Source organism: Formica exsecta, unplaced genomic scaffold (genome assembly GCF_003651465.1).
Source record: "Formica exsecta isolate Colony F162 unplaced genomic scaffold, ASM365146v1 scaffold26, whole genome shotgun sequence".
Classification (NCBI taxonomy): domain Eukaryota; kingdom Metazoa; phylum Arthropoda; class Insecta; order Hymenoptera; family Formicidae; genus Formica; species Formica exsecta.
Genome location: NW_021849866.1, coordinates 318,470 through 331,366, shown reverse-complemented (window position 1 = coordinate 331,366; position 12,897 = coordinate 318,470). Strand labels below are relative to the sequence as shown.

The following is a 12,897-nucleotide window of genomic DNA, read 5'->3' as shown; positions in this document are numbered from 1 at the left end:
ACTATTTATTAACTATATAATATTAATAATATTTTATTATATTACTATAATTACTATACGATTACATGATATTATTACTTATACGATGAATAGTTCGTATATTAATTTTCAAATAATATTTTTTTAGAGGTATATGTGTCATCATCAGGGAGTTCAATTTAAATTTAGAAGAAGCCTTTCTCTGTTCCTTGATCAATCTAGTACCCAAAAATCCGGAGACGAAACACTCAATCGCCGCCAAACTCAGGAGGGATGTGTCCAATATGCGTGTTCCCTCATTTCATAAGATTAGTAACGTACGATCATATAAGCTGTATTAATTTATATATATTATACGAATACGTAGGGATTTTGACCGTATCGCGCATATAAATTGCAGAACGGCAAGAAAAGAGATTTAATAGAGCAGATATATATTTCTCCAATGGCATTACGCTTGAGATTGTTAGCCAATACAGACGGATCTAACGCGCGTAATTTCAGCATCGTGCTCGATTATCGCAATATTCTTCGATTCATCTTTGATTACGCGGAGAAGGGCGCATTCGAAAGGGATGCTGAATTCAAGTGAGCGATTAAAATTTGAATTGTGATGTAATTGGCAAGTATGTGACAAGATAAATATCGTTTGTTAAATTGCCCGCATTGCTTAGGTTGCCCAGTTATCAAAGAAGTTTCATCGTCGTCAATAACGAGCAATTTCTTTCGCGTCTCTTACGAACTTATATGGCGCAGATTATGGAACAGTTTCATGTACTGGTGCGATTAGTTACAGTTTTGGGAAATCAGTACGGCTACAACTTTAAATCGCCAAAGAACAACTGTTGCGAGCCAGATTCAGTAAGCGTACAAATGGACGAGATTCTCTTTTTCTATGTTTCTATATTGAAACTTGCTAATCGCACGGTGAATTTTCAGTTACTATTATGCGGCGATGAGGCTGCGGAGAGGCTGGCATACGAAGTGGCGTGCGAGCTGGGATACGCTACGCCCGATGGTATGCAAGCTTCGATTTTAAACAGCCACGCGCCTCTTTTCAAGGTAAATATGAAACTTGAATGTTTATTTAACCAGCAAGTGTCTTTCCGAACTTGATAAAAAAGTTTAATATGTTACTGACTGTTTTCAAAATTTTTCATACGATTATACTTGGTATCTCTGTCATGCAAATTTTAATTAAAATTAAATTATCCTTTGCTTGAAAAGCAAAGCTTCAAGTTGGCCCTTATTATTTCCACATGTTTATATAATCGAAAATATATTCGTTGACTATACGAAGGATATCTTATATAGTGTGAAAATACAGAAGTAGTACATATTCGTTTTTCGTTCCAGGTAAAGGATACAAATTATCAGAACCCGGATGTACCGCCTTTAGCGTTCTTAGTCGATAATTCATTCGCTACAGAGATTGATTTAGAGACCTCCGGCTTGATTACCACGTCGACAAACAGTGAGTAGATAGTTATTAGGCATGACATAAGCGAGAATTCGAAATAAATCAAGATTGTGTAATATTAATTTGTTCGAGCGTTGTTATTTTATTTCGTCTCGACGCGTTTATTAAATCTTATCAAAAATGTGGCAGGCATTCATCGAGAAGAGTCGAGATATTTCTTCAAAACATTAGGAAAAAAAATATCTGTGTTGTTTAAGACGGAAAGCTCTTGTTTAAAAACGCATTCGAAAGTAATACCAGACATAATAAAAAGGTATCAACGCTACTGTAGCACTATTTTCTTTCTTTCACGCATTATAAGATGTTCACCTTAAGGCGAAATGCTTGTTTTGCAGGGCTCAAGAAGTAGGACATAGTTTTGTATCCAGAGTGCGATTGCCACGATATATTAATCCACATTTCGTGAGTATCGTCCGTCATGTTTCATGTGTGATCTATTCTTTATCTTTATATCGTTAATCGTATCCTTATCCAGGGTGTGGAGTTGTTCTCGACGCACAAAGCGAAGGGAGCGTATTTATTGAACGCTATAAGTAAAGGCCATTGCGTTCGGAATGATTCTTATTGGGGACACGCTGCGCTTCACAATGATGGAAAATATATTACACTAGTATCCTTGCAGTAAGTCTAGCAATTATAAAAAATTATATTTGTGTGTGTGTGTGTGTATTGATGCTCGTGTATTTGATGACTAAAAAATTTTAAGAATATAGAACCATATTAATTCTTCGAAATGTAAGAAAAGAATATGGATCAATTCTGGGTGAATTTTTAGGCGAATATACTATATCGAGAAGGGAAATGCTTGGGGATCGTGGAACGTGAAATGGACTTTAGAGACCAATCAATTGCTGTCATCGCCAACTGTCGCTAAAAATAAACTCATTTTGCACATAACAGAGGTAATTTGTATGTCCGATGCGACATATATTTAATTCATATTATTAAAATAGTACAATTGTGGAAAAGAGACAACAATGATTTGATACATTCGAATATCGAACATGTCTTTTTAAAGAGTGTAATATTTAAGTTTAACGATTTGGGGAAAATTAATTGTTAATTGCAATCTTAAATCAGTTTCTCGATTTTTCAAGGATTAACACTAGAATGCTCAATAGTGGCGAGCAATTGAATAAAATCATGAAATATCATTGATTTCTTTTTGATATTTTTCAGTGTAAAAATAATTAAAGTTGACTATAACGAAAAGATTTTTCTCTAAAATTTGCATGAGAGAAATAGGAATTATATAATAAAAAGAATCAAAATAATTATATCAAGGCTAATATTCTAATATAACTCGATCGACAAAGCATTGAACACATGATTAAAAATTACATTATTAAATTATACGCGCAGGAAGAAAAAGAGACGTCATCGTCAATGGTAGACTGGTACGTGGAGAGCGAGGCCACGGATATTCTGGAATGGCTGTGTCGCAGAATGAACAGCGCAATGATCCTGAATATGGAAAGCAGCATTTGTTCCAAGTGAGAGAAACTCTAATGCACTGACGGCTGAGGCCGTTGAGAAAAAGAGAAAATCAAGAGCAAGGAACAAAGTGGATACAGAGATCAGTGTATTTACATATTTAGTTTGGCGTAATAAAAGATATATATATACGATGAATGCAAAGAAAAAGAAAAGGGATGTCTCTCTTTCTCTTTCTCTAATGCCCTACACTTGTTTTATTATCATTATATCTTGTGCCTTAAGTCAGATCGCATCTTCGTCTTGGATAAAGTACGTCTAGTTTATTTCATAATTTATTTACAAAAAGTCTTAGTAAATTACACTTACAGGCATCTCCACTCGAACTAAAGTAAATAATTTAAGAACTACATGTATTTAGATATCTATAGAATAGGATACTTTGGGGTCGGGGAGAAGCTGGGACCAGGGAAAGTGTTCTGTTTAACTTATTTCAATATAATCGTTTCTAATTGTATCTCCGACGATAATTCGAGTCGTTTTTTAAACAGCTACACACATCGTGTGAAAACTAAACCTCATTCCGCCTCTCTTATAAATTCATTCTCTCTACGAAACGAGGAAGTATACCAGTGGAAGGTGTGCGACAAGTTCGCGAATGTGTCTTCTTTTTTTTCTTTTCTTTTCTGCAACTTTCTCTTGCGCAAGAATGGGATTTTACAATTACAGGTAAATGTACGTATTGTAAGAATCATCAAAATATGTGCAAGCTGACAATCGGTATCTGTTAATTTTACAATAACGTATGCGCGCTTTGAAAAAGCATAAAATCTTGGTTATAAATATATTCCCATTAGAATCGTTTAATGGCACGATCGAGCTTAAATTTAAAAATCCTTTTTCCTTTTTTTTTATCCTTTTAATATATTCGTTTCTACATTATCGTCCAGTTTCTGTCTGCTTCTACAATGGTTGGTTTTTTCTCATCTTCTGGTTTCTTCTTTCCGCTTCTTTTTTTTCTTTTTTTTTTCGTTATCACAACGGTATTTAATTACGTTTTTATAAATACGTTTATTCTCCAAAAAGATTGCAATTTTAGTTGAATCCGCTACTTTCAACTCTCTTCCTTAAAGGAAGTTATAACGAAAAGAAGAAACGAAAGGAAAAATTGTATATTGAAACTGTAAAATCTCCTATTATATTTAAATAATCACTGTGAAATTAATAATAATTTAAGTAATTATTTAAATCAATTAATTACTTAATTTCGCAAGCTGCATATTTTCTTTCTCTTTTTCACAGACACTATCCCCACCCTTTTCTACCGTCCCCCTCCCCCCATCCTCCGTGCATACATACGCACGCATACATGCACGCACACATACACATGCACGCATTGCCGCATTTTTCTTTTTTCTCTAAAGCCATCTTTTACATTAACGCACGCACATATATGCATACGTCCCAAAGTGTGCATTGTATGTACGCATCGCATACGCATTCGTATTCGTACACGCACATCATACACAAACATTTCTCGCGCGCGAATGTAGGCGAACAGGTATTTTTGTCCTCTACACTTTATCTCGAATATCTTCTCATTCTTTCACTTTTTTCCTCTATGTTTTCGTTTCTCTCTCTCTTTCTGAATCTCAACATTATATATATATACATACATACATACATACATGCATGCACGCACGCAAATATACACGCAAATACATAAACACACACGCACGCACGCATGCATACTCTTTCTTTCCTTCTCGCTCTTTCACGCTCCCTCTTTTTCTCACTTTCGTTTCAATCAGCGGCTTTATCACACATGTCATATTATTTTTTCTCTTCTAGCAATGTCTTTCTTCAGTTCTAGTTCTGCCTGTGCTCCTAAAAGTCGAGACTTTTTGCGATCCTACGACCGCAAATGTATATTTGCGCCACCGTAGCCGTAGCACAAAAATCGAATAAGATTCAATGGAAGTGTGTGTTATCTACAAAATATCTTAATTACTCGCTAATTACAGCACAAAACATGCAAATATAAAAATTTGCATTATATTATCGTTTAATATTTATATATAATCATCATCCGATATATATATATATATATCGATCCACATCGCACCATTTAAGGTTCGCCGATATACTTCTTGGTATATATATATATATATATATATATATATATATATTATTATGCAGTTGACCGTTGTCTCTTGTGTATGAAAGTCCGTTTTTTTTCCTTTACTGCGTATGCATGTGTGTTTTGTGTATCTTCATATATGTTCGCGTTTGCGCGCGCGTGTTTGCTATGAATACACGGATTTTGTATGTGCCTCGTGTACATGGATCTGTGTGTATGTGTATTTTCTATGTGTATGTGTGTGTATGTGTTGTACGGGTGTGTATATCTTTTTTTCTTTCATTAACTATGAAATATCTTACACTATCGATATTATTCCAATTCACGAAGGGGAAGGTATACCGATAGGCGGAGATCGCATCGGGTATACCTACACGCTAACACCAATAATTAAACTTTCTTATTTCCTGTTTAATCGATATAAAACTACAATTGCGCTGCCATGGTTTTCATCAGCACTTTTGTTCCTTCACTCGTATGCGCTATCTCGTCATGCGCGTGTCTCTCTCTCTCTCTCTCTCTCTCTTTCTCTCTCGTCTTTCTGTCAATTACATCTCTTTTCTCTTTATTTCTCTTTCACTATTTCCTGCTTTTTCTTTTCCGCCTTTGACGCACTCTATAGCCGTTCATACACAATATATTACCATCACAACTTCGTCGTCGTCGTGTATATTTTACTCATCATTGTCGGCACTGTTAATAATAATATATCGCATAGTGTCCCGACAGACGATAGAAAGTTACGTGCCTCTGGAGCACTGGAACAACACGCGTGCAACAATTGCGGCGACCTGCTGATCCAGAATCTGGCTCATCACCAGAGCGAGCAGGCGAGACTCGTGTTGGAGAAGGAGAGTCCGGTTGTCCGGATGCCTGGCCAGATTGAGCAGCGTGCCAGCCGCGCGTCGTAACATGTCAAGACTGGTGCCCATCGATTCTGGATTGTCGCGCAGAGCCGCAAGACCGTGCTGATTGGCGACACCAAGGGCGCTCGATTCCGCCTGCTCGATGAACGCGACGAGCAACGCAACACACGGCGTCTGTAGGGCAATGGTACGCGCAACGCCGCTGTCCGCGGCCGACAAAAAATGTAGCAGATTCACGCCAAACTCGCGCAGCACTTGCTCCTCGCTGCGACAAAGGAGCCTGGTTAGCACGGAACATAATCTTTGTAATCGAGAATAGGGCGGCGTCGCCACCACCAGATCAACGTTGCACTCGGTCACGCATAATTTGCACAGTGCCTCAAGCGCGAGTCTTTGCGGCGACAGCGACGAGTTTGGGCTGACCGTCGGGAACGGATCCTGACCGTGCGCGGCTGGACATACGGCCCAATGTAGGAGACCGTCGAGCACCGGCCGCGAGATCTCTTCTGGATGCTGGCTCAGATCCATATGGCCGGATATGTTGGCGGCCATCACGAGAACATTCTCCCTCACGTGATGCAAAAAGTCCCACCACCACTCACTTTCGCCCTGCAGGCTGCTGCAAGAGTCTGCAAAGTCGGCGTCCTCTTCGCGGTCATAGTTGCGTGTCTTTTGCGCCCGTACCGGATGTTCGTGGTGCAATAGCAGCAATTTGCCAAGCAGGCTGAGAAACGTGACGTTCTTCGCAAACTCGGCCTCGTTGCCCGGGATGAAGGTGAGATTCCTCAAGATCGTCGACAGGCACACACAACGACGGGCCAGATTGTCCTGCGTCTCCGTCACTAGGTAGAGGCTCGCCTCGTCCCTGGAATAACTCTCGTCCTCGTAGTCGCTTATCCTCCGTCGTTTCAGCGTTCCTGCCGGATCTCTTATCTTTAATCTTGGTCCCTCCTTGTCATCTCTCGTCATGCTTTCTAGTTCGTGCTCCTCCAACGTTTCCGTCTTGATCTCAGTTTTGTCTATGGTATTGTCGACGTTACTTGCCGTCGTCGTCGCCGCCGAATCGTTCAACCCGTTCTGCGTGGGCAGCGAATCTTCATCGTTTGCCTTTGACACATCACTGCCAAAATGTTCGCCCATATTATTGTTCGGCTTTGTCGTCTCACTGTCGCAATCTTTCTTAAAGCCATCGTTTTTCTTCTCGAATAGCTCCCTCGTGAGATCGTTCATCTCTACGGGTTCTTTTTTAATCCTCGACAGCACGTCGCTCAGAGTCTTTGTCTTCTTCTTTTTGTCTAATTGCTGCTGCCTACGTTCACCGCTCTCCTTGCCAGACTGCTTATCACCGAGCTCGCCGGACTTGTAGGTAAAATCTAGTGCCTCATGAACACTACCACTGATGCTGTCCGCTTTGGCTTCGTCCTTTAAATCCGTGCTATCGACTTCCTTCTGCAACAACGGTGGTTTCTCGTCCCTCAACAAACGAGCAAAAGGCACCGAGCCCACTTCGGACTGAAAACACGTCACGATATATTTTGTCGCGTTCGTATCGACTTGCCACGGCTCGGTCTCTGACTCGCACTCCTGATGATCCCAAGGTCTCCGAGTGTCTAGAACAAACAGATCTTCATCCCGGGAAACAATCTTGACGGGGCGACCTCTTCTCGAGAGATACGTGTAATTCGATGTCGACAGCAGTTTCGTCCGATCTTCTGGATCAATCGGGCGCGTCACTGCGCCAAGATCCACCTCTGGACCATTCGTGGCCTGGCAATAGCGGTCGTCGTCATTTACGCACGATTCGAACATATCGGAGAGAGAACGTGAAAAGTGTTCCAGCAAAACGTCCAATAATCCAGGTAAGTGCGCTAACCCGAAGTAACTTACCTGCAAACGAGAAATTTATAAACTCTCTTATATGTTTCTTATCTTTTATTATTATACATAGATATTCCTTATCGTATATATTTTATCTCTTCAATTTAAAAAAAAATAATACATTTTTTACTTTAGATTAATTGCTTGCAGCAAGAAAAAGATACTTACAGAAGAATCATCAAATAACAAAATGTTTAATACATCAAGGGCCCAACAGCTCTCGGCGAGAAGGCCCGATCGCAAAGCCATCATGATGCGCCAAGCTTCTATTGGCGCCACATCAGCGCGCGTCAATTTTCGTCGCTTGTATAAAAGAGGCGTAATCGCTTCTACACTGTCAGGAGGGAATGTCATTTCTCTCTTTGACGTCGGTTGCTGGCTGATCATGGGATTCACTCCGAGTTGATTCTGCGTGAAATAAAACAATATTTCGTTTCGTTTACAAGATATTTCAATTGCAAAAATACATGTATACATCGTTTAACACAAACGATACTACGTAATAGATCTGCGAATAACGTATTGTGTTGGCGAGAGAATTAAAAACATACCGGATGATTTCCGGGTGTCGGATATAAAGGGGACGGTTGATTCGTGTAACGATGATCCCACGGCGGAGGCGCGTGTGCTATAGTGTTTAAAGAAGGTTGGGACGAGGACCTGCTCGGTTGTTGACTGGCCCATTGTTGACTACCGGTCATAGCGCTAACCGCCGTAGCTGTTGGTGCGGCGGAACCGACTTGTGATGCCTGTTGCTGTTGCTGCTGCTGTTGCTGCTGCTGTGACGGCGATGGTGTCTGTTGACTTGGGTACTGAACTCTATTATTTCCACTATTACTATTATATTGATTGGTTGTATTTGGCCATCCTGTAGAAAGAGATTGCATTTCTCCGTTAATCACAATCATGTTCTCGTTTACCTTTTTTAAAGCTAAAATTTTTTTCAAACTTCCTCTCACGAGATAGAATGTATGATTTAAAATATCTGACCTGGATATGCTGGTCGTTGCTGATTATACTGGGGATACTGTTGGTCTTTGGCAAAATCTGGGTGACGTCTAGGTTGGGTAGGTCCCGGAGGAGGCGGTGGCATGTTTTTGTTAGCCGACCCACTCGCATTATATATTTGCGTTCCACCAGGCGCTCCGTACCCACTCTGCAATATATAAAATATTTAAAACTATTGGCTTTAAACGTCTTTCTATCTGTATATAGAATTTTTTAAACCTCAAGAAATGATTAGATCTAAAAAAAGCTTCCTCTATGAGGAAGCAATTAAATAAACTAGCTTATAAATACAAAAGTATAATACGTAAGAGTGTATAATGATGTAATTATTTATGTCAAACAAGTATAACGTAATATTAAACGAGCATTACTTGTTCCTGTCGATAGTAATCTTGCGGACACGAGTATGACGATGCAGCTGGCGGTTGCGAGGGCGAAGAAGGCTGACTGGTCACCGTTTGCTGTTGCACAGTGGCCGGATGAGCCTGCGGTCCCGATGGATAGCTGTTACTTCGCGCGTTGGGAGGCGTTCCCGTAGGATAGCTAGTAGGTCCCGGCTGACTGCTAGTATATCTGTTGTACATATCTTGTCCAGTAGCATTGCTCGGCGGCATGTTACCACCCGGATATCCCCTGTACATGACAAAAAATACATTGAATAATAGATTCGTTATTGTGAAACGAGAAAAATATGACGATATTTCTCACCTGTCGACATCCGGCACATATGGAGGATAATGTGATCTCGGCGAGTATGGTTGACTAAATTCCCCTTGCTGAGACAGCGCGTTTCCCTGCGGTCGAATGTACTGATCTTGCGGATAATTTTGATAGGAACCCGTGTTCTGGTAACTGCCTTGTTGTATTCCTTAAAAAGTAATTGAGAAGAATTGTCATGAAATTCGTAACAATAAATAAATTATCAATGTGTTTGCAAACTGCGAAATGTACCTTGATGGGCGGAAGGTGCGCTGCTTTGACTGGGTGGCCTAGGTGGCGGTGGCGTATATTCTGACGACGGGCCACCGGGAGTACCACTCGCGTAACTACCCTGATAGCTTCCATAGCCATCCATGGAAGCGTTGCTCGATCCGCCAGCGGGAAAAGAGTCTTGAGAATTGGAAGAACCTGTGGCAAGAAGCTGCGTTTACAGAACAAATCTTTCGGAACAAACAATGAAATTTCGAAAAAAGAGATAGTAGTCTTTACCCGGCGATGGTACAGAAGCAGTTCCTTTAGATCCCTTCTTCTTTGAGCCCGCTTCGACTTGATTGATGATGGGTTGCGGATCCACTCCCCCGCGATCAAAGTGACACTCGTATGCCAGCAGGTGCTTTGTATAGTGTTTACGCAATGTATAAGCAGCGCTACTACTCGCGCCGATGCCTAGCAAGCCGGCTATATCCTTCCACGTTTTGTTTTTCGTTACCTACAGAAAAAGATTACGCACACGCGTTCCTTACTACGCTCGCAAGAACAACTTCACGTTGAATCTCACATACACGCACGCACACATACACACGTACAGACAAAAAAAATCTGCATATCCAAAAGAAAAAGAAAAACGTAAATCATAATACGAAAGATATTGCCGATGTTCCATAGCTCAAGATATCAATCTTAAAAAAAAAAAAAATAAAATTTTAAAAATTAATTAAAGAAAAATGATAAAGGTACAAATTAGCAAAGTCTTTAAATACATGCAAGTTAAAAAAAAATAAAACAAAAACAAACGAGAGATATACATTGTACAATCGGAACGAATTACCGTTATTGTTACATTTTGACATTAAAAGTTTATCTTCGCTGTGTGACTATTAGAATAATTCCATATAGCACCAAGGTTTGTAGATCAGGGTGTTTCCATATTCGACTGTTGAACGACTACTTCAAGAAAAGATATGTTAAGCCTTTTTGTTTCTTTGTTTTCTCATAATATAGACATAGAATATAAGAAAGGGATACTAATAGCAAAAATAGAAATTATACATATATCATGCACAATTCAGCATAGATGTAAAAATGAAGCATGTTCTGAGGTGTTTCGGTATTATTCAAATGTCAAATTTAAAATTTTTCAGCTTTTGATAGATTGTCAATCAAAACTTCATCGTATGTTGAACAATGTACACTTTAGAGATACTTTAAAATATTTTCAATCGTCGAGTACTGAGAGTTGGAAGTAATCGACGCAAGACACCTCAAAAATACAATGTGCACAGAATAACAACCATATATATATAAAGAATGCAAAAATACATAAAAACAATATAGAAACTATGTAAGACACCGAGGGCTAGATGGAACTACACTGCACCTTGCATACCTCCATGAAGCCCCCCCTCTCCTTCACGTAGAGGTATAGCCGAAACAGATCGAGGGGGTTCTTGGAGATGGTGGGACAACTAGTGATGGGTGTTCTTCGTTCTTCCATGAAGTTGACCAGCTTATCCAACCAAGTTCTCCGTTCCATCGAGTCATCCATTTCGTATAACTTTGCCAGACTATCTGGCTTCTGAAAGTCGCACACAATTTTCACGTTTTTTTTTTTTTAGTGTCTTTAATCATAATGAAGCATGTTCTGAGGTGTTTCGGTATTATTCAAATGTCAAATTTAAAATTTTTCAGCTTTTGATAGATTGTCAATCAAAACTTCATCGTATGTTGAACAATGTACACTTTAGAGATACTTTAAAATATTTTCAATCGTCGAGTACTGAGAGTTGGAAGTAATCGACGCAAGACACCTCAAAAATACAATGTGCACAGAATAACAACCATATATATATAAAGAATGCAAAAATACATAAAAACAATATAGAAACTATGTAAGACACCGAGGGCTAGATGGAACTACACTGCACCTTGCATACCTCCATGAAGCCCCCCCTCTCCTTCACGTAGAGGTATAGCCGAAACAGATCGAGGGGGTTCTTGGAGATGGTGGGACAACTAGTGATGGGTGTTCTTCGTTCTTCCATGAAGTTGACCAGCTTATCCAACCAAGTTCTCCGTTCCATCGAGTCATCCATTTCGTATAACTTTGCCAGACTATCTGGCTTCTGAAAGTCGCACACAATTTTCACGTTTTTTTTTTTTAGTGTCTTTAATCATGATCTTAAACGAGAATGTTACTAACATGTAGATTTGATAGAAATGTCTCGTGTATATGATTGATCCAACTATATACTAGAATATAAAACAATTATTGCAGATTCTTGCAAAGCTGCAAACATAATCCCAATTGTAGCCATATTATCTAACATGCATAAACATAATTTTCAATACTTGTATATCTTTTTTTCCCGTTTGATAATTGTGTGACACCCGTTGTTAACATATCCTTTATTACCATTAGTAAGACATTTTTACACCAGATAAATCCACAGTTTGTAAAACAAAAAGTATTAGTATTTTTGAAGATTTATGATGAGTTATTTTTCCCTCTAATGCATATTTAAAGCATTCCTTATTTAAATTATACAATATAAAAATTGGAAAACTAAGATGAATAGAGCAATATATAGTATGTAGCATAGTATAATTTGATGCATGCAATGATTATTTAGTAAACATAATGCAGATAACAGTGTTGGTATGCAACAGAAATAAAATTGGCAAAGAATTTGTAAAATATTGAGTGCAAAAAATAAGTGTATTGATAACTATAATGTCTTAATAAATAGTGTGAAACAACCCTACACAATGTGTAGAGTGTTTTTGTAACATTGATAATCTGTTGTAAAATATTATATATAATTATATTATTATATCATTTTTGCAATCTTGCAAAGTTAATTTATTTCGCTATTGCAATATTCTTTCCAGTAAAAATATATTATTAAATTATATTAATAATATTGGCAAATAAAACACACATATTAAAACATCACTCTGTAAATTAAGAAAATATAATTCAGATAAATTAGAAAAGTTTTCTCTAAATATAACGAAATCAAAAGAAATATAACGTAAAGAAATGTAATAAGAAAGCTAATATATTACACTATTATTTTTATACTCTATTAAAATGATAGTTTTAAATACATTACATATACTTTTATGGATAATGCCATTATGATACTTTTAGATTAATATGATGTATATATATA

General features: G+C 38.5%; 2 protein-coding genes across 3 annotated transcripts in view; one reads left to right on the top strand and one right to left on the bottom strand.

The window, feature by feature from the left end:
* The window catches only part of LOC115236857 (vacuolar protein sorting-associated protein 13A-like), an 18,582-nt gene extending 13,729 nt beyond the window's left edge, over window positions 1-4,853 (top strand). Inside the window, exons 41-50 of the mRNA XM_029809573.1 lie at window positions 128-296; window positions 380-567; window positions 654-840; window positions 919-1,041; window positions 1,336-1,453; window positions 1,589-1,712; window positions 1,795-1,861; window positions 1,935-2,080; window positions 2,235-2,361; window positions 2,822-4,853. Coding sequence (XP_029665433.1) covers window positions 128-296; window positions 380-567; window positions 654-840; window positions 919-1,041; window positions 1,336-1,453; window positions 1,589-1,712; window positions 1,795-1,861; window positions 1,935-2,080; window positions 2,235-2,361; window positions 2,822-2,956 — 1,384 coding nt within the window. The 3' untranslated portion in view covers window positions 2,957-4,853. The remainder of the gene's footprint in view (window positions 1-127; window positions 297-379; window positions 568-653; window positions 841-918; window positions 1,042-1,335; window positions 1,454-1,588; window positions 1,713-1,794; window positions 1,862-1,934; window positions 2,081-2,234; window positions 2,362-2,821) is intronic.
* LOC115236858 (trithorax group protein osa) overlaps window positions 3,821-12,897 on the bottom strand; it is a 20,503-nt gene continuing 11,426 nt past the window's right edge. Inside the window, exons 12-20 of one of the 2 annotated variants that reach the window (XM_029809574.1) lie at window positions 11,659-11,847; window positions 9,995-10,214; window positions 9,737-9,913; window positions 9,494-9,653; window positions 9,157-9,418; window positions 8,768-8,933; window positions 8,329-8,645; window positions 7,946-8,185; window positions 3,821-7,786 (exon numbers count right to left, since the gene is read on the bottom strand). In XM_029809574.1, coding sequence (XP_029665434.1) covers window positions 5,774-7,786; window positions 7,946-8,185; window positions 8,329-8,645; window positions 8,768-8,933; window positions 9,157-9,418; window positions 9,494-9,653; window positions 9,737-9,913; window positions 9,995-10,214; window positions 11,659-11,847 — 3,744 coding nt within the window. In that variant the 3' untranslated portion in view covers window positions 3,821-5,773. The remainder of the gene's footprint in view (window positions 7,787-7,945; window positions 8,186-8,328; window positions 8,646-8,767; window positions 8,934-9,156; window positions 9,419-9,493; window positions 9,654-9,736; window positions 9,914-9,994; window positions 10,215-11,658; window positions 11,848-12,897) is intronic. The other variant, XM_029809575.1, reaches the window with a different exon arrangement.